The sequence below is a fragment of the Ascaphus truei genome, chromosome 21, assembly GCF_040206685.1.
Source record: "Ascaphus truei isolate aAscTru1 chromosome 21, aAscTru1.hap1, whole genome shotgun sequence".
Classification (NCBI taxonomy): domain Eukaryota; kingdom Metazoa; phylum Chordata; class Amphibia; order Anura; family Ascaphidae; genus Ascaphus; species Ascaphus truei.
The window spans coordinates 29,486,692-29,508,374 of NC_134503.1; the positions used below are offsets into that span (position 1 = coordinate 29,486,692).

General features: G+C 48.1%; 1 protein-coding gene across 1 annotated transcript in view; it reads left to right on the plus strand.

Moving 5' to 3' along the window:
* Window positions 1-21,683, plus strand: part of PAPPA (pappalysin 1) — a 203,974-nt gene that overhangs the window by 51,820 nt on the left and 130,471 nt on the right. Inside the window, exons 4-7 of the mRNA XM_075579435.1 lie at window positions 420-719; window positions 6,107-6,299; window positions 7,472-7,593; window positions 12,275-12,782. Coding sequence (XP_075435550.1) covers window positions 420-719; window positions 6,107-6,299; window positions 7,472-7,593; window positions 12,275-12,782 — 1,123 coding nt within the window. The remainder of the gene's footprint in view (window positions 1-419; window positions 720-6,106; window positions 6,300-7,471; window positions 7,594-12,274; window positions 12,783-21,683) is intronic.

A 21,683-nucleotide genomic window follows, 5' to 3' on the forward strand; every position in this document is an offset into this window, starting at 1 on the left:
TGGGGGACAATACATATGGGATAAACCAAGGGATTTCAACTCTAGCCCTCAAGATCCACCCCCAACAGATCAGGTTTTGAGGATATCCCAGCTTCAGCACAGGTGGCTCAATAATGATTGAGCTACCTGTGCTGAAGCTGGGATATCGTTAAAACCTGATCTGTTGGGGGGGGGGGGTCTTGAGGACTGGATTTGAGCCCCCCTGTGATAAGCTAATGAATGGCACTTCACTCAAATTCATTTTTCAAAGGAACTGAGTGACCTTCTCATTTAAACTACTTGGCAGTGAACGGGTTACAGACAAAACATATTTGCCCCATCAGAGGTAAAGATCGTGTGTAAAACATGTCCATCTAGGGGCGATAGGGACACGCACACCCCTAGATGTGTTTGGCAATGTGTTGTTCTATCTCTTGCAGGTGGCATTGTGTTGAACCCATCTTTTTATGGCGTCCCGGGCCACACACACACCATGGTCCATGAGATTGGGCACAGCCTGGGGCTGTATCACGTCTTCCGTGGCATCTCAGAGATCCTGTCCTGCAGCGACCCTTGCATGGAGACTGACCCATCCTTCGAGACCGGAGACCTCTGCTGTGACACCAACCCATCTCCCAAGCACAAGACCTGCGGAGATCCCGGGCCTGGGCCAGGAAACGATACGTGTGGCTTCAAAAGATTTGTTAACACTCCTTTTAATAACTACATGAGCTACGCAGGTAAGGCAATGTCTTCTCCTCATACATTGATGTCTTCTCCTCATGCATGGATGTCTTCTCATGCATGGATGTCTTCTCCTCATACATTGATGTCTTCTCCTCATGCATGGATGTCTTCTCATGCATGGATGTCTTCTCCTCATATATTGATGTCTTCTCCTCATGCATGGATGTCTTCTCCTCATGCATGGATGTCTTCTCCTCATGCATGGATGTCTTCTCCTCATGTATGGATGTCTTCTACTCATGTATGGATGTCTTCTACTCATGCATGGATGTCTTCTACTCATGCATGGATGTCTTCTCATGAATGGGTGTCTTCTCCTCGTGCATGCATGTCTTCTCCTCGTGCATGGATGTCTTCTACTCATACAAAGATGTCTTCTCCACATACACATCATACTACTCAATGGTCTGGTTAAGTAACCACTTACTAAATGTTCTTAAGTGAACAGGCTAATTCCAATCACTTGAAGGTGACAAAATTAACCCGGCGCTAGTGAATAATGAATAAAGTATTTGTGTTGCAACTCAAAAACCCAAAAAGGAACAACCTCTAAGTTCAGAGAAACAGTGAAATGTGAAAAATGGGGAATGCTGTAAAAGTGTGTAAATGTGAACAATTAATAGTGAGATACTAGTGTAAAAAGAGAAACAAATGTCTTCAGCCCTTGTCGATCCACTGCTGGATAAAGACCTCCTCCCCAACAAGCAGCTGTGATGTTGTGAGGCTCAGGGAGCCGCGCCGCCCTCGGCGTGCTCCCCACTCACTGCGTGTGACTGCAGGATCCTCCGCGTCGCCCGTACCCTCGCCAGCACTCTCGGACAGCCGCGCCATCTCGTGCGCGCGCACGCACTCCCGCGCCTCCCTTTACACTCCTCCCCCACACCGAGCCCAGGAACGCGCGGCGTGCACACGTAGCGCGCACAGACGCGCCTTGTCTTGCTGCTCTTCATTCTGCGCACTGACCCGGCTTCACTCTCCAAACCTGACCTCGGCAACCCTACTCTCTCCAATCCCGGACTCGGCTAATAGTACCTGCAACGTTCCGTACCTCTCCTACTCTGACCTCGGCAAGTATGTTGACCATCCGTACCTCTCCAACCCCGACCCGGCTACCCCGACCAAATCTACACTCATTAGCAGATAGCATCGCTGTCTTCTCCCCTCCTTGTGAAACGGGTGGCAAAAGCTTTCCAGAAGCATGTCCCTTAATATAATGTATTCAGAGCAACCCACACAGTGAATGGTGACTGAGCCACTGAGTGAGCCACCTGTGAAAGTTTAGATGATAAAAGTGCTATATGTTAACCAGTGACAGAGAGATGACTTGCACGTCCAAAAACCATGAGCATGGATCACAGCAGATGGCGGAAAAAAAAGCTCACGATGTTCCTGTGAATTCTAAGGAATTTGGACGCTAAGATCAGCTCAGCTTCCTATGAAACCGAAATACTACAATAGGAAATTTTCAAAAAGATATTGTAGTGAAAGTGATGTTCAAAGGAACCTGTTTAGAAGTTGAGCTCTTCCGGAGCCTTCACTGTTTGTCTCTGATGTACACGTGACTTCTATGCTTTGAGTAGTTCTTTATCCCACATGAAGGGTTGGAGTCACCTTGCCATTGCTCTTACTTACAACAACCTGTGGACCAAATAAAGGATGCTTCACAATATCTTGACCGGACAGCAGATCCCTGGAAGAGTAAAAAGACTCCTCATTACCCAGAGCAGGGGGCTTAAGTGCAGGCCGCAAGCCCTCCCTCCCCCCCCCCCCAACCGGTCACATTTTAAGGATATCCCATCTTCAGCACAGGGACTGATTGAGCCACCTACAGTATGCTGAAACAGGGACTGATTGGGCCACCTGTGCTGAAGCAAAGATATCCTGAAAACCTGACCTGTTGGAGGGGCTTGAGGACTGGAGTTGAGTCCCGCTGACCCAAGGGCACAGGGCACTGACTAATGAAACATAGGACAGTGAAGGACAGTAGAAGCCTTTTCACTCTCATGCGTACACAGGCGCTCTGCACATTCACTGTGTGGGTTGCTCTGAATACATTATATTAAGGGACATGCTTCTGGAAAGCTTTTGCCACCCGTTTCACAAGGAGGGGAGAACGCAGCGATGCTATCTGCTAATGGAGCTGAGAAATGTCCCGCTGTTACTCTCCAGCGACGCGGTGTGATCCCTATCACTGGAATTCAGGCTTCCAGGTTTGCCGGGGGTTGGTTCCCAGGCATAGAAATCACATCATGGAGGACACGTTCTGTACCCCACAGCTGCTCGTTGGGGAGGAGGTCTTTAACTAGCACTGGGTCAACAAGGGCTGAGGAAGATGATATATATATATATATATATATATATACTGTAATACTTCACCCAACCAAGATCTGATGAATAAGACACAGCGCTGTATAAAGATGTATATATTGTAGTCCATTACCCACACACGGCGTTTCGGTGCACTCGGGCACCTTGAGGAAGGCTCCCTGGAGACCCAACATGTAGGCTTTTTTTTTGTAATAAACTTCTTAAAATATTTTCAAAAGTACTGGAGTGCTGGCCACCATTTTCTTTTATCCCTCCTTCTTTTGCAGTTAATGCACCCGTGCAGTACAACCACTTTCAGTGGAGTGTCACTATCAATGAAATATATAAATGTGTGTATATATATATATATATATATATATATATATATATATATATATATATATATATATATATATATATATATATATGTAAGGGTGCTGCTTTAACCAACGTTGCCCAGACAGGTTTGGCAATGTAAAAGTTCCTACTTATCTATCCGCGTGAAATATATATATATATACACATGTAAATAACAAATGGTGTGTGTGTGTGTGTGTGTGTGTGTGTGTGTGTGTGTGTGTGTGTGTGTGTGTGTGTGTGTGTGTGTGTGTGTGTGTGTGTGTGTGTGTGTGTGTGTGTGTGTGTGTGTGTGTGTGTGTGTGTGGTAAGATTGATATATACACATACACATAGAATGAAAAATGTAATCAGTTCATTTGGTGGAATATGGCCAGGGCAAAGATTAGCTGATGTTCAGCTGACCACTGGCAAGATGACGTTGAGCTGACCGCTGGTGAGGTGACGTTGAGCTGACCGCTGGTGAGGTGACGGTGAGCTGACCGTTGGCGAGTTGACATTGAGCTGACCACTGGCGAGGTGACATTGAGCTGACCACTGGCGAGGTGACATTGAGCTGACCACCGGCGAGGTGACATTGAGCTGACCACTGGCGAGGGGACATTGAGCTGACCACTGGCGAGGTGACATTGAGCTGACCACTGGCGAGGTGACATTGAGCTGACCACTGGCGAGGTGACATTGAGCTGACCACTTGCAAGGTGACATTGAGCTGACCACTGGCGAGGTGACATTGAGCTGACCACTGGCGAGGTGACATTGAGCTGACCACTTGCAAGGTGACATTGAGCTGACCACTGGCGAGGTGACATTGAGCTGACCACTGGCGAGGTGACATTGAGCTGACCACTGGCGAGGTGACATTGAACTGACCACTGACGAAGTGATGTTGAGCTGACCACTGGCGAGGTGACATTGAGCTGACCACTGGCAAGGTGACATTGAGCTGACCACTGGCGAGGTGACATTGAGCTGACCACTGGCGAGGTGACATTGAGCTGACCACTGGCGAAGTGATGTTGAGCTACCTTGATATCATAGTTTTCATGCACCCATTGAGAGACAGAGGCACTCTGCGCAGGTTTCCTTCTAATGTGGCGCCTGAACATTGAGACTTATTAGTTAATCCTGTATATTGAGCATATAAAAGCCTGCGTCCTATTCCTCACCCACAGCACTGTATCACCATTATATGTGCACACTGTGTTCTGGACGGGCTATTTTCCTGGGGGGTCTTTCTGTTTTATTCCCGCTTTATGATGGCTATTAAAGGCTTTTAAGATCTGCCTGCCTTCCTTGGCAAATACTTATGCTTTTTATAGGACACTCAGATAAAGCCCATCAATTATTGAGGAAATCCTGGAATTCAGCTGTAAAGTTATGACAAAGATGTTCAGCGTTAGTGACATTACTTCTGGCAATCTGGACCGGCAGGTTCCTTGTTTGTGTAGCACACAGAATTGCTGCACTTTGTGGATCGGGAAGTCAAATCAGCAAACTCGCCACATTGTGTACAGGCAGGAAGTGAAGATAACGTAACTCAGAGATAACACGGGGTTAGCACGGCTCAGAGATAACACCGGGTTAGCACGGCTCAGAGATAACACCGGGTTAGCACGGCTCAGAGATAACACCGGGTTAGCGTAACTCAGAGATAACACCGGGTTAGCACGGCTCAGAGATAACACCGGGTTAGCACGGCTCAGAGATAACACCAGGTTAGCACGGCTCAGAGATAACACCGGGTTAGCACGGCTCAGAGATAACACCGGGTTAGCACGGCTCAGAGATAACACCGGGTTAGCACGGCTCAGAGATAACACCGGGTTAGCACGGCTCAGAGATAACACCGGGTTAGCACGGCTCAGAGATAACATCGGGTTAGCACGGCTCAGAGATAACATCGGGTTAGCACGGCTCAGAGATAACACCGGGTTAGCACGGCTCAGAGATAACACCAGGTTAGCACGGCTCAGAGATAACACCGGGTTAGCACGGCTCAGAGATAACACCGGGTTAGCACGGCTCAGAGATAACACCGGGTTAGCACGGCTCAGAGATAACACCGGGTTAGCACGGCTCAGAGATAACACTGGGTTAGCACGGCTCAGAGATAACACCGGGTTAGCGTAACTCAGAGATAACACCGGGTTAGCACGGCTCAGAGATAACACCGGGTTAGCACGGCTCAGAGATAACACCGGGTTAGCACGGCTCAGAGATAACACCGGGTTAGCACGGCTCAGAGATAACACCGGGTTAGCACGGCTCAGAGATAACACCGGGTTAGCACGGCTCAGAGATAACACCGGGTTAGCACGGCTCAGAGATAACACCGGGTTAGCACGGCTCAGAGATAACACCGGGTTAGCACGGCTCAGAGATAACACCGGGTTAGCACGGCTCAGAGATAACACCGGGTTAGCACGGCTCAGAGATAACACCGTGCTACCTTTGACCTGATAGGCTTTCTGATCGAGATCCCAGATCTGTCTGAATCGCCAACCTTGGCCTGACCTCCGACTAGTCCCTTTTCTCCGAGAGGTGGGGGCAGGTTTTTGCTTTTGTTTCCTCTAGAAAAGTGATGACTGAACTAACTTGTTCACAGACCATTAACTCTGAGAGTGTTTCAGAACCTGCAGGCTTCTCCGCGTTCAGGTTCCCCAGGCCGGCTGTGTCATCACAATCCTGTCCTCTTCTCACGGTCTCTTCCCAGATGATGACTGCACGGATTCCTTCACACCTAATCAGGTTGCCAGAATGCACTGCTACTTGGACCTAGTGTACCAGAGCTGGCAGCCCGTCATGAAGCCGTCGCCGGTGGCCATCGCTCCGCTGATTGTAGAACGCACCCTTACCTCTGTCACCCTGGAATGGTTTCCACCCATAGATGGACACTTCTATGAAAGGTGAACATAGCCTTATCGTTTTGTCGCTGCAGAGCGTTATAAAGCAGCTGCGCGCCTCACCCAGATTCCTTGGACTTTCACCTTACTCCTAAGTAGGAGGGGACCCCCACCCAAGACCAGGAAACACTAGCGGGGTGCAGGTGACCGCCAATGAATGATGGCGTATGTTGTGGGGATGTACCGCATATTCATTGGCTGGCAATTATGTTGCGGGAAAAATAAAACTCCCTCAAAATGGGAATCGCTGCCTAAACAGCAATGGTTAATGGTCATTATTTTTTTTTACCAACGGGGGTGTTTGCTTTACAGTTTCATGTAGAACAAGTGCTGAACTAGAACGTCAGCATACAGGTGCGCGGTGTTCCAGGTGCCGTGAGGAGTTGTTTTGGCGTCCCTTAGCTGAATCAGCCAGTCTGCTATAAACAACATGCAGCCAGTTAGTGGAGGGGGGCTCGACTCCAATCTTCAAGAGCCTCCAACAGGTCAGATTTTCAGCATATCCCAGCTTCAGCACAGGTGGCTCAGTCCTGTGCTGAAGCAGGGACTGATTGAGCCACCTGTGCTGAAGCTGGGATAGCCTTAAAACCTGACCTGTTGAGGGGTCTTGAGGACTGGAGTTGAGCCCCGCTGTTCTAGGGAATAACATTTGACCACAATGTACCCGCCGTTTCCTTATAAGATAATGAGCACCCGCGGCCTGCTGGTCCTACATTACCATTTTTCAATTGGAGCAGTATCAGTTGCTCACAATGGCCCTCATTCAACATGCTGGAGAGCTGTCTTCTCCGGGCTGGAGAAGATTTGGGTTCCTTTCATTTGCACTAAGCTGCTTCACAGCACATTAAACAAGGGGTCCTACAGATGTAGCAAGCCTTGGTGCCTCCCATGCCGTGGTCACGCCACAGCAGTGGTCAAGGCACCAAAGGATTAATGTTGCAGGTGTCCCATTCGGACGCATAGACCCCCAGCAGGTCAATCGCGGCAGACACTGTCCCCAGCGCCACGGACTGTTGCTTATTTGTCCGCTGCGTCAGGGACAGCAAGTCTTGCTACACCTGTAGTCTCTCAATAAGCCGTCTCTAAAGTGGCCCACAGAACTTCTAGAGATGGGAGGCTGGCGACGGGCAGCTGTTACTAAGGTGGTGTCTTCCTCTGTTTTCCTGGATCCCTAGAGAAGTGGGATCAGCATGTCACCTGTGTGCGGATAGAAGGGTGTTGGTGCAGTACGCGTCCAAGGCATCCTCCCCCATGCCATGCAACCCATCTGGCCACTGGAGTCCCAGGGAAGCAGAAGGTAAGAAGAGAATGGTTATTACATGGAGAGAGATGGGTGGGAAGCCATGAAGAAGACAACATGAGCAAATAGGCAACATGAACAGTCACCAATGTTAAACCCATGAAACATGGCGCTGTTATTGGTTCACTTCCTAGGCGGGGGCTACCCTTTATTATCCTTGTTAGTTATTTTGTATCTTGTTGGGTATGAGAGGAGATGGGTATACTCCAGGATATGTAATAATTCTGCATGTGATTTAGGGAAGCAGTGGATTTCTGAGAGGTGCTTTTTCCCATATTTATACAGCTGATAGTTTGCCTGTCTGAAATATGCGCTGCCATGGAATGAATAAGAGCAGTGTATATCGCTGACGACCAGCATCGTGCCTAATAACAAGATGTATGCCCCCTCGCTGCTAAATAGTGTTGTCAACAAACCTAGGGGCAGAAAGGTTTCTGGAGTAAAACTCTCAGCACGGGGACGTTTGCTTCGCAATGATAGGAGGGGAGAGGCCGAACGCAAAATGATATCTTAGGAGGACGCATTTAGCATCTGCAAGTTATAAGATGACAAACCAACCATTCAAAGGAAACATTACCTGTGATGCTGGAGCCGCACCAACACATACACAGTGTAATTGAACCCTCAGTGGCAATGTGAACTACAATATGTGAAAATATGAAGCATTGAAGGGGTCAGTCCCTCCTAGGGGCAAAGTGTACTAATGGCAGTGACATGGTTAAGGGGTCAGTCCCTCCAAAGAACAAAGTGTACTAATAGCGGTGACATGGTTAAGGGGTCAGTCCCTCCTAGGGGCAAAGTGTACTAATGGCGGTGACATGGTTAAGGGGTCAGTGTCTCGTAGGGCAAAGTGTACTAATGATAGTGACAGGGTTAAGGGGTCAGTCCCTCCTAGGAACAAAGTGTACTAATGGCAGTGACATGGTTAAGGGGTCAGTCCCTCCTAGGACAAAGTGTACTAATGGCGGTGACATGGTTAAGGGGTCAGTGTCTCGTAGGGCAAAGTGTACTAATGATAGTGACAGGGTTAAGGGGTCAGTCCCTCCTAGGAACAAAGTGTACTAATGGCAGTGACATGGTTAAGGGGTCAGTCCCTCCTAGGACAAAGTGTACTAATGGCGGTGACATGGTTAAGGGGTCAGTGTCTCGTAGGGCAAAGTGTACTAATGATAGTGACAGGGTTAAGGGGTCAGTCCCTCCTAGGAACAAAGTGTACTAATGGCAGTGACATGGTTAAGGGGTCAGTCCCTCCTAGGAGCAAAGTGTACTAATGGCAGTGACATGGTTAAGGGGTCAGTCCCTCCTAGGGGCAAAGTGTACTAATGGCAGTGACATGGTTAAGGGGTCAGTCCCTTCTAGGAACAAAGTGTACTAATGGCAGTGACATGGTTAAGGGGTCAGTCCCTCCTAGGAGCAAAGTGTACTAATGGCAGTGACATGGTTAAGGGGTCAGTCCCACCTAGGAACAAAGTGTACTAATGGCAGTGACATGGTTAAGGGGTCAGTCCCCCCTAGGGGCAAAGTGTACTAATGGCAGTGACATGGTTAAGGGGTCAGTCCCCCCTAGGGGCAAAGTGTACTAATGGCAGTAACATGGTTAAGGGGTCAGTCCCTCCTAGGGGCAAAGTGTACTAATGGCAGTGACATGGTTAAGAGGTCAGTCCCTCCTAGGAACAAAGTGTACTAATGGCAGTGACACGGATAAGGGGTCAGTCCCTTCTAGGGGCAAAGTGTACTAATGGCAGTGACACGGTTAAGGGGTCAGTCCCTCCTAGGAACAAAGTGTACTAATGGCAGTGACATGGTTAAGGGGTCAGTCCCTCCTAGGAGCAAAGTGTACTAATGGCAGTGACATGGTTAAGGGGTCAGTCCCTCCTAGGAACAAAGTGTACTAATGGCAGTGACATGGTTAAGGGGTCAGTCCCCCCTAGGGGCAAAGTGTACTAATGGCAGTGACATGGTTAAGGGGTCAGTCCCTCCTAGGGGCAAAGTGTACTAATGGCAGTGACATGGTTAAGGGGTCAGTCCCTCCTAGGAACAAAGTGTACTAATGTCAGTGACATGGTTAAGGGGTCAGTCCCTCCTAGGGGCAAAGTGTACTAATGGCAGTGACATGGTTAAGGGGTCAGTCCCTCCTAGGGGCAAAGTGTACTAATGGCAGTGACAGGGTTAAGGGGTCAGTCCCTCCTAGGGGCAAGGTGTACTAATGGCAGTGACAGGATTAAGGGGTCAGTCCCTTCTATGACTAAAATGAACTAATGACATCTGGGTAATTGATATATTTTTACCCAAATCTGACACCTATAAGTAGTTTACATTTCATTTTTAAAGTTCGACTTGGGAGGGGTGTGATCTGCTCTGTGTCACTGTGTGATGTCACTGTGTGATCTCCTCTGTGTCACTGTGTGATGTCACTGTGTGATCTCCTCTGTGTCACTGTGTGATCTGCTCTGTGTCACTGTGTGATCTCCTTTGTGTCACTGTGTGATGTCACTGTGTGATCTGCTCTGTGTCACTGTGTGATGTCACTGTGTGATCTGCTCTGTGTCACTGTGTGATGTCACTGTGTGATCTCCTCTGTGTCACTGTGTGATGTCACTGTGTGATCTCCTCTGTGTCACTGTGTGATCTCCTCTGTGTCACTGTGTGATGTCACTGTGTGATCTCCTCTGTGTCACTGTGTGATGTCACTGTGTGATCTCCTCTGTGTCACTGTGTGATGTCACTGTGTGATCTCCTCTATGTCACTGTGTGATGTCACTGTGTGATCTCCTTTGTGTCACTGTGTGATGTCACTGTGTGATCTCCTCTGTGTCACTGTGTGATGTCACTGTGTGATCTGCTCTGTGTCACTGTGTGATCTCCTTTGTGTCACTGTGTGATGTCACTGTGTGATCTGCTCTGTGTCACTGTGTGATGTCACTGTGTGATCTGCTCTGTGTCACTGTGTGATGTCACTGTGTGATCTCCTCTGTGTCACTGTGTGATGTCACTGTGTGATCTCCTCTGTGTCACTGTGTGATGTCACTGTGTGATCTCCTTTGTGTCACTGTGTGATGTCACTGTGTGATCTCCTCTGTGTCACTGTGTGATGTCACTGTGTGAACTGCTCTGTGTCACTGTGTGATCTCCTTTGTGTCACTGTGTGATGTCACTGTGTGATCTCCTTTGTGTCACTGTGTGATCTGCTCTGTGTCACTGTGTGATGTCACTGTGTGATCTCCTCTGTGTCACTGTGTGATGTCACTGTGTGATCTCCTCTGTGTCACTGTGTGATCTGCTCTGTGTCACTGTGTGATGTCACTGTGTGATCTCCTCTGTGTCACTGTGTGATGTCACTGTGTGATCTCCTTTGTGTCACTGTGTGATCTGCTCTGTGTCACTGTGTGATGTCACTGTGTGATCTCCTCTGTGTCACTGTGTGATGTCACTGTGTGATCTCCTCTGTGTCACTGTGTGATCTGCTCTGTGTCACTGTGTGATGTCACTGTGTGATCTCCTTTGTGTCACTATGTGATGTCACTGTGTGATCTCCTGTGTCATTGTGTGATGTCACTGTGTGATCTCCTTTGTGTCACTGTGTGATGTCACTGTGTGATCTCCTCTGTGTCACTGTGTGATGTCACTGTGTGATCTGCTCTGTGTCACTGTGTGATGTCACTGTGTGATCTCCTCTGTGTCACTGTGTGATCTGCTCTGTGTCACTGTGTGATGTCAATGTGTGATCTCCTTTGTGTCACTGTGTGATGTCACTGTGTGATCTCCTCTGGCTGCTCCCTTTTGTGTGATGTCACAATGTGTGAGGTCACTGTGTGATGTCACCGTGCTACCATCAGGCCCTTGTACAGCCAGAGTCCCTCCCCCCCACCTCCCCACCTCCCCTTATACACATTGCATGTACATACGGATCCCACACACTTCATTGGGAAATCAGTCAATTCAGGTTCTCTGAGATAAACCTTTTATGGCCTCGTGGTTTGTATAGAAAGTGCCTGGAACTGACCCCTGACCCCTGGTCACTGGACATTCATTGTTGTCAGATGCTCATTGCAGTGGCGCACAAACGTTTGAAGTCGCGCCTCCTCCCTCTCAGCTGCTCTCCGGCATCGCATCTCTGCGGCGTAATTTGACGCTGTGCTGTCATAGTGAAGCATCGTCAGGAGCAGCCAGAGAGCAGGTAAGAGACCGGTACAGAGCCCCCCCCCCCCCCCCGGCAATCACTTTAAACGATGTGGGGAAGAGTTCGGGGCCTCTCAGCGCGGGCGCCCCCCTTAGAAAACGTCCGTTTGCGCACCCCCAGCTTGCTGTATGCATGTATATTCTTATTTACAGATGTAGCTACGGTCATTGCACCCGCTGATAATGCAGAAAATCACATAATATCCCCCATAACGCACCAGCAGGGGCAATAACCCTGGCTATTGCGCCAATAGTGTACCTAGCGCATTACAAAAGCGATAGGGAATTATAGTACAATAAGAGCAGCAAACAAGGTCAGACAATATGAAAGGAAGTCCCTGTCCCGGAGAGCTTACAATCGTGCTGCGCTCTTAACGGTTATAATTTAGTGATGCATTTAATATGAATAATTATGATATAATAGTTATTTTTCTTATGTAGCGCTGTCATATGCAGGGGTCAGCGAGTAATAAGGTAATAATAGTGTGCTGCGTTTCAGGTCATCCCGATGTGGAGCAACCATGTAAATCGAGCGTGCGCACCTGGAGCCCCAACTCGGGAGTCAATCACCACACTGTGCCCCCTGCCTGCCCCGAGCCCTATGGGTGCCACCTGCAGCTGGAGTTCAAGCATGCCATCATTCCGCTGTCCCTCACCATCTGGGTGACGTATGTGAACACAGAGTGGGACACCAGTGGGGCCGTGGTGGACGTCAAGCTCCTGATGGTTAGCGGGAAGGAGATCTCCGTGGGACCCCAGAACATCTTCTGCGACGTCCCATTGACCATCAAGCTAGATGCCAAGGTGGTCAACAAGGAGGTGTTTGCCATCCAGATCTACACCTTGGACAACCAGCTGGAGATAGACGCGGCCATGATCACCTCTGTGCCCAACTGCACGCTGTGCGCAGACTGCAAACCCATCCACTACAAGGTGCTCAGAGACCCACCTCCTGACACTGGCATCCATCCCCGGATCTCCAACCTCCACAGAAGATACAAAGACATGTAAGTACTTGATCCATATGCAGGTAATAGTCCTAAGAGTCCAGTCGCTCTCAAACTGAGGTCCCCGGCTCCCCAATGGTTCCCAACAATTGCAGTAAACGCTCACCTGAAGCCTATGGCGTTTTTAGTAGTCAGCAGATCAGTGCAAAAGGTTACATTGTGACATACTGCTGGCCCACTAGTAATTATGTATTCTCTGTAATTGTAAGTATAATGATGAAGTAAGTCTGATGATCCAACATTATTAACCCTTGACATTTTTAATTAGACTTATTCCTTCAAGTTCCTTATGGGTTAACGCGAGAGATGGGAGAAGCCATGGCTAACATGAATTCATGGCTCAGAGAGAGAGACAGAGAGAGAGAGACCTCAAACAACACACAGAGAGAGAACCCTGTGCTCAGGAAACAGCACACCTGAGATACCCAAGATGATACATGGGACATATGCTAACAGGGGTCATTACAACATACTTAGCATGAATCACAGGTATCTCAGGTGGGCTTTTTTTAGCACAAGTGTCTCTCCGCGTGTGTGGTTTTGAAGGCAGGTTTCAGGAGATATTGGGACTTTACTAAAATAGCATGTTCGTGTTAACTCCCATTGACTTGTATAGGAGTTAACACCGGATCAGGTGTGTTAAATTGTAACAGAACTTAAGGAATCGCCCACTGAAACCTTCTTGTACCCCAGTGTCCAATGGATAAATGTACAGATAGTTGGGCTACAAGAGTATTGGAATGTAGTTGCAGATATATTTATAAAAACGTTAGAAAGTCGTATACTGAAACATATTGAGGGAATTATTAACATCCGCACCACGGAATGGGCCTGTTAGTCGCTTTTCTGCGGCGGGGCAGTTGACTGTAGCCGTTTGAACCCTGAGGTAGGGATTAGTGAGTAAGGTAAGGGGTTAAGGTTAGGGGGTTTTGGGTAACGGATTAAGGGTTTAAGGTAAGGCTTTAAGGTCTTCAGGGTTAGGGATTTTAAGGTGCTTATGGTTAGGGTTTTTAGGGTAAGGGGTTCGGTGATACATTAACTGCGGCTGTGAACTATCGTGGCGGCAAAGGGTCCCAGCGGTGAAACGTCTGCGCCTGATTATTCGCGGCTAAACGCCTGTGTCTAATTGTACTAGACGCTCTGTGCCACATAGAATCATATCGCTTTAGGTTAAACGTTTCAGTGTCACACATTCCTCCGTGCTGCTTGAGCAGTGAGCTTCGCATGTGCAGACAGCCAGCCCAATACCCTCCGTGCCCTGGTATTCCAGCTCTCATGTGTAGCTGCATCATTGATTGATTCATGGAATAGCCACCCAGCAGAGTACCGCAACGGAATTCAAAACCACCTGGAACAGATACAAGTCTATCCTAACTATGAAAGGAAGCCAAGCATCTAATAGGGTCACGGCAGAGAAGACAATGGCCAGACAAAGTGGGTCAAGGGGCTCTTATGTGCTGTCAGTTTCCATGTTTCTGTAATATAATGTAATACCGGTATTATTTATCCCCTGTACAGTGTCATATATGATCAATTATGAAATGACATAAATATGGGAAACAATTTTACCAAACTTTTGTTAGTGAGCCATTGGTAACTTCCCCTGAAGTCCTTCATCCTCCATGGTGCCCTTAACTTCCCGTAGAGCCCATAACCTCCTCTGGTGCCCTTTAACGTCCATGGTCCCCTTAACCTCCCGTGGAGCCCATAACCTCCTGTGGTGCCCTTAATCTTCCATGGTGCCCTTAACCTCCCGGGGAGCCCATAACCTCCTGTGATGCCCTTAACCTTCCATGGTCCCTTTAACCTCCCGGGGAGCCCATAACCTCCTGTGGTGCCCTTAACCTTCCAAGGTCCCCTTAACCTCCCGGGGAGCCCATAACCTCCTGTGGAGCCCCGCAATAGCGTATGCATGTTGGATAATGACTCCGACGTCTGTGGAGTTTGTCGACACGTTCTCTGTTGGCAGCCGTTTTGTCCTGAGCCTCTGAGCCAATATTCATTTTTGAAACCACAAACTCCTCTTAACGTGCTCCCAATTACTGAATGTTTACATGTTGACAAGTGTTTGCTGGGAGGAACATTTGCTTTCCCGCAGTAGATGTTGATGTTGTGGTAACACCACCCTAGCAATGCTGGAAAGACCGGGGCTCATTTATGGAAATGAATGACGTGCCTTTACCCCTCCATGCTGTTACTCACGATAAGTGATTAGAGTCAGAATTAAGAGTATCCTCGGGCTTGTTAAAGCACGGAAGAAGAAAAAAATTCACAGGCGTCGGTCCAGTGTTATATTTAAGTTTATTTGAGGTCGGAGAGGCTAATTTCACCCCCACTAGAAGACATGAACGTTTAGCAGCCAATAATTACTGCTCTTCACGGCTATCTAGCGCCTTATACTAAAACAGAACACTGAAGATAAACCAACGGCAGAGAGCAGTTACCTCCTTGGGGAACAGAGGCGGCCAAAGGCCAAGGGCCTGGTATACTAAACAGTGTGACTACATAACACCCCTTCGGCCCTTGAATGGATTAATAAGGTGTCTTCTAGAATAGATCATAGACCATATAGTGTCTATTTTTAATACTGTATATGAGTACGTAATACAGACAACACACACTGTTTTTAATATATATTTATTAATAAAATCAGTTCATTTATACACATTTTTTCACCCCGGACCGCATTATTTTATAAAGGTCTGCAGTGCGCCTACAAAGGGATCTTCTTTGTGTACCTCTCTTGGTACATCTTTATATCTATCTTGACCTACTCCCTAGGCAGCACGCTTCTACCACCAAGGGGCCTGAGCGAGGTTCCTCTCTATCGTTATTTCTAGAATAGCACTGCTTATTAAATATATAGTCCAAAATCAGACGTATCAATTTGCAAACATTTCCAAGGCAATGTTCAAAAGATATTTTAAAATCTATACATATATATTATTATTTTTTTAATTTCTTTATTACTTTCCGACAAGGAGAGTGACCACGATTTAATTGAGATTTGGGGGTCAAACAAATGTCATTTGAATGGAGAAGCTCTGATCTTTCTCAGCGCGATGAGACGTCACCCCGAAAAAAACAGCGAGCTGAACCCCAAATCCGTGAGATTCGGATAAAGTCAGTGAGAGTGGACTGGTGGGACGTCCAGGGGCTCACTTGGGGCCTTGGTGAGACCTGATCCTCGGAAGGGTCAGGGCGGCCTTTTGTGAGGTTGGCGTTGTGAAGAATTGCTAAGAGATGACTTCAACCCAAGAACAAAATATTCAGCAGACAGCCCCTGATATTCTCCCTAACATCCCTCTCCCAGGCACCGAGCTCAAACATGCATTTTATGTTATTGCAAATGAGTTTCAGACGCTTTCTGCACTCGGAATAACAGAATCGCTGCATTCCTTGCGGTCCGTTTTATCTGTCCGACATACAGTCTGAGTTATAAACCCCCCCAGCGCAAACGCTTTGTACGAACACACACAAAGCTTGTGTCAATCTGTTTCCATATTGGATAAATTGGCAGCTCTAAAGGAAGATAGTCTGCAAAAATATAACAGGGGCGGCCAACTCCAGTCCTCAAGGGACACCAACAGGTCAGGTTTTCAGGCTATCCCTGCTTCAGCACAGGTGGTTCAATCGGTCAATGACTGAGCCATCTGTGCTGAAGCAGGGATAGCCTGAAAACCTGACCTGTTGGTGGCCCTTGAGGACTGGAGTTGGCCCTCGCTCAACCTCAGTTATATATCGACTACACACCTGACGATGCAGAGCAAATGTACTTTTTAAAACTGTGGCATTGTCCAACAAAATACACGAGGAAAAAATACATACTGTATGTCCATCGAGTTCAACTATGTTAAATTTAGACCACAGATACTTTATCCTATATCAGTATATTGGTCCAGAGGAAGCAAACAAAACCTCAGTGACACATTACCCAATGATATCTCATAAGGGGGGGGGGATTGTAGAGTTTTCCTGATCTGATCTTTGCCTTATCCTGCCCTTTATCTTACTTGGAAACCCCCATCTAGAGGGAGAGCTGTGAATAAATTACATTTATTTAGAGCACTGGGGAGGAACATACAGGACAGCGGCGAAACAGCCGCGGCGTGCCTTATAAGCAGCAGATAAACTGTATAAATAACATGTGCGTGTATCTACCCGTGTGTGCAAATCTGTGTCTGTCGCTGTATAGATCTGTGTTTCTATACGTACTCTGTATCAGAGCCTTTGTGTATCACTTCATTAATATGTGTGTCCGGTGTGAGGATTGTTGTCTGCGTGTATCATTATCTGTGTGCGTAAGTGTGTTAATATGTGTGTCTGTGATTGTATCTGTTTCTGTGTGTGTATCAGTGTGTTAATATGTCGGTGTGTGAGGCATTGTCTGTGTATCAGTGTGTGCAAGTGTGTATCGGGGTGTTAATATGTGTGTGTATCAGTGTATCTGTGTCTGTAATTGTATCTGTGCCTCTGTATCAGTTTGTCTATATGTGTATCAGTGTGTTAATATGTTGGTGTGTCAGTGTGTGGGGTATTGTCTGTGTGTATCAGTGTGTTAATATGTGTGTGTGTGTTGGTGTGTCTCTGTGTGTATCTGTGTGTCTGTGTGTCTGTGTGGGTGAGTGAGTGCAGTGAGGTTATAAGGCATTAGGAGAAGTCCTTCCCTCTGTATCAGTGTGTCTGTGTGTCTGTGTGGGTGAGTGAGTGAGTGCAGTGAGTGCAGTGAGGTTATAAGGCATTAGGAGAAGTCCTTCCCTCTGTATCAGTGTGTCTGTGTGGGTGAGTGAGTGAGTGAGTGCAGTGAGGTTATAAGGCATTAGGAGAAGTCCTTCCCTCTGTATCAGTGTGTCTGTGTGGGTGAGTGAGTGAGTGCAGTGAGGTTATAAGGCATTAGGAGAAGTCCTTCCCTCTGTATCAGTGTGTCTGTGTGGGTGAGTGAGTGAGTGAGTGCAGTGAGGTTATAAGGCATTAGGAGAAGTCCTTCTCTCTGTAGGAAGCTGGGTGCAGGTCTATAGTAGATCAGCTATTTATAAGATGTGGGAACACTTGTACCGATCACATGATGTCTCAAGTAATATCTTTGGGGATACTGTGGGATGGTAACCCTACTCCTGCAGCAAGAGTGAAGGCACAGCACTCAGAGCAGGACCTATTACTCTGTGTCTCCTTCTTTACGCTAATGAAATCGGGCAGCCATCCAGATGCTGGCGGTGACATCAATGTGGTATTTTCATTGCTCAGCAGCCCACGCCTGCCAAGCTACTTAACAGAATCATTGTGCTGGCGAGAACCCTGCTCCCTGTGCTCTCCAATCCATCACACCCAGCCCCGGCACACAGCTAGTGGTACATACAATACTTATTTACATCACACCCAGCCCCGGCACACAGCTAGTGGTACATACAATACTTATTTACATCACACCCAGCCCCGGCACACAGCTAGTGGTACATACAATACTTATTTACATCACACCCAGCCCCGGCACACAGCTAGTGGTACATACAATACTTATTTACATCACACCCAGCCCCGGCACACAGCTAGTGGTACATACAATACTTATTTACATCACACCCAGCCCCGGCACACAGCTAGTGGTACATACAATACTTATTTACATCACACCCGGCCCCGGCACACAGCTAGTGGTACATACAATACTTATTTACATCACACCCGGCCCCGGCAATCAGCTAGTGGTACATACAATACTTATTTACATCACACCCGGCCCCGGCACACAGCTAGTGGTACATACAATACTTATTTACATCACACCCAGCCCCGGCACACAGCTAGTGGTACATACAATACTTATTTACATTGCGCCAGGGCATCGGGGTTTGTTTCACTGCATTTGCATCCTCTCAGCCTTCAAGGCTGGAGCTTGTTGTGTCTGAGCCCAAGTAACATGGTGTCTGTCCATCTCTCTGTCCCATTCTGTCCATCTCTCTGCCCCATTCTGTCCATCTCTCTGCCCCATTCTGTCCATCTCTCTGTCCATCTCTGTCCCATTCTGTCCATCTCTGTCCCATTCTGTCCATCTCTGTCCCATTCTGTCCATCTTTCTGCCCCATTCTGTCCATCTCTCTGTCCCATTCTGTCCATCTCTCTGCCCCATTCTGTCCATCTCTACGTCTCATTCTGTCCATCTCTCTGCCCCATTCTTTCCATCTCTCTGCCCCATTCTGTCCATCTCTCTGTCCATCTCTGTCCCATTCTGTCCATCTCTGTCCCATTCTGTCCATCTCTGTCCCATTCTGTCCATCTTTCTGCCCCATTCTGTCCATCTCTCTGCCCCATTCTGTCCATCTCTCTGCCCCATTCTTTCCATCTCTCTGCCCCATTCTGTCCATCTCTCTGCCCCATTCTGTCCATCTCTCTGTCCCATTCTGTCCATCTCTCTGCCCCATTCTGTGCATCTTTCTGTCCCATTCTGTCTATCTCTCTGTCCAATTCTGTCCATCTCTCTGTCCCATTCTGTCCACCTCTCTGTCCCATTCTGTCCATCTCTCTGTCCCATTCTGTCCATCTCTCTGTCCCATTCTGTCCATCTCTCTGTCCCATTCTGTCCATCTCTCTGTCCCATTCTGTCCATCTCTCTGTCCCATTCTGTCCATCTCTCTGCCCCATTCTGTCCATCTCTGTCCCATTCTGTCCATCTCTCTGTCCCATTCTGTCCATCTCTGTCCCATTCTGTCCATCTCTGTCCCATTCTGTCCATCTCTCTGTCCCATTCTGTCCATCTCTCTGTCCCATTCTGTCCATCTCTCTGCCCCATTCTGTCCATCTCTCTGCCCCATTCTGTCCACCTCTCTGTCCCATTCTGTCCATCTCTCTGTCCCATTCTGTCCATCTCTCTGTCCCATTCTGTGCATCTCTCTGTCCCATTCTGTCCATCTCTCTGTCCCATTCTGTCCATCTCTCTGTCCCATTCTGTCCATCTCTCTGTCCATCTCTACGTCTCATTCTGTCCTTCTCTCTGCCCCATTCTGTCCATCTCTCTGCCCCATTCTGTCCATCTCTCTGCCCCATTCTTTCCATCTCTCTGTCCCATTCTGTCCATCTCTCTGCCCCATTCTGTCCATCTCTCTGTCCCATTCTGTCCATCTCTCTGCCCCATTCTGTCAATCTCTCTGCCCCATTCTGTGCATCTCTCTGTCCCATTCTGTGCATCTTTCTGTCCCATTCTGTCCATCTCTCTGTCCCATTCGGTCCATCTCTCTGTCCCATTCGGTCCATCTCTCTGTCCCATTCTGTCCATCTCTCTGTCCCATTCTGTCCATCTCTCTGTCCCATTCGGTCCATCTCTCTGTCCCATTCGGTCCATCTCTCTATCCCATTCTGTCCATCTCTCTGTCCCATTCTGTCCATCTCTCTGTCCCATTCGGTCCATCTCTCTGTCCCATTCTGTCCATCTCTCTATCCCATTCTGTCCATCTCTCTGTCCCATTCTGTCCATCTCTCTGTCCCATTCTGTACATCTCTGTCCCATTCTGTCCATCTCTCTGTCCCATTCTGTCCATCTCTCTACCCCATTCTGTCCATCTCTCTGTCCTATTCTGTCCATCTCTCTGTCCCATTCTGTCCATCTCTACGTCTCATTCTGTCCTTCTCTCTGCCCCATTCTGTCAATCTCTCTGCCCCATTCTGTCCATCTCTCTGTCCCATTCTGTCCATCTCTCTGCCCCATTCTGTCCATCTCTCTGCCCCATTCTGTCCACTCTCTGCCCCATTCTTTCCATCTCTCTGCCCCATTCTGTCCATCTCTCTGTCCCATTCTGTCCATCTCTCTGCCCCATTCTGTCCATCTCTCTACCCCATTCTGTCCATCTCTCTGTCCCATTCTGTCCATCTCTCTGTCCCATTCTGTCCATCTCTCTGTCCCATTCTGTCCATCTCTCTGTCCCATTCTGTGCTTCTCTCTGTCCCATTCTGTCCATCTCTACGTCTCATTCTGTCCTTCTCTCTGCCCCATTCTGTCAATCTCTCTGCCCCATTCTGTCCATCTCTCTGTCCCATTCTGTCCATCTCTCTGCCCCATTCTGTCCATCTCTCTGCCCCATTCTGTCCACTCTCTGCCCCATTCTTTCCATCTCTCTGCCCCATTCTGTCCATCTCTCTGTCCCATTCTGTCCATCTCTCTACCCCATTCTGTCCATCTCTCTGTCCCATTCTGTCCATCTCTCTGTCCCATTCTGTCCATCTCTCTGCCCCATTCTGTCCATCTCTCTGCCCCATTCTGTCCACTCTCTGCCCCATTCTTTCCATCTCTCTGCCCCATTCTGTCCATCTCTCTGTCCCATTCTGTCCATCTCTCTGCCCCATTCTGTCCATCTCTCTACCCCATTCTGTCCATCTCTCTGCCCCATTCTGTCCATCTCTCTACCCCATTCTGTCCATCTCTCTGTCCCATTCTGTCCATCTCTCTGTCCCATTCTGTCCATCTCTCTGTCCCATTCTGTCCATCTCTCTGTCCCTTTCTGTCCATCTCTGTCCCATTCTGTCCATCTCTCTGTCCATCTCTCTGTCCCATTCTGTCCATCTCTCTGCCCCATTATTAGGCGTTATCCGACGCCTGAATGCGCTATCCAACGTTCACCGCCGCTGATTAACATTGGACTCACTTTACAGCGGTTTCACTATCCAGCGCTACTTCCAGAACGGATTCCGTTGGATAACCGAGGACTGCCTGTGCAGCTCTTTGCCTGCTGTAATGTGCACAGAGAAATTATTTAAGGGGATCCTTTAGGTGTCCTGAAATGTTAAAAGAGTTGTGTTGGACAGAGTGTACAAAATCAGGTCTAAATAATGTTTTAATGGGCAATACACCCGCCCAAAGCACGTCCGGGCAGATGTTTCTTTATATGAGAATGGTTCCCCGCATGGATTCTG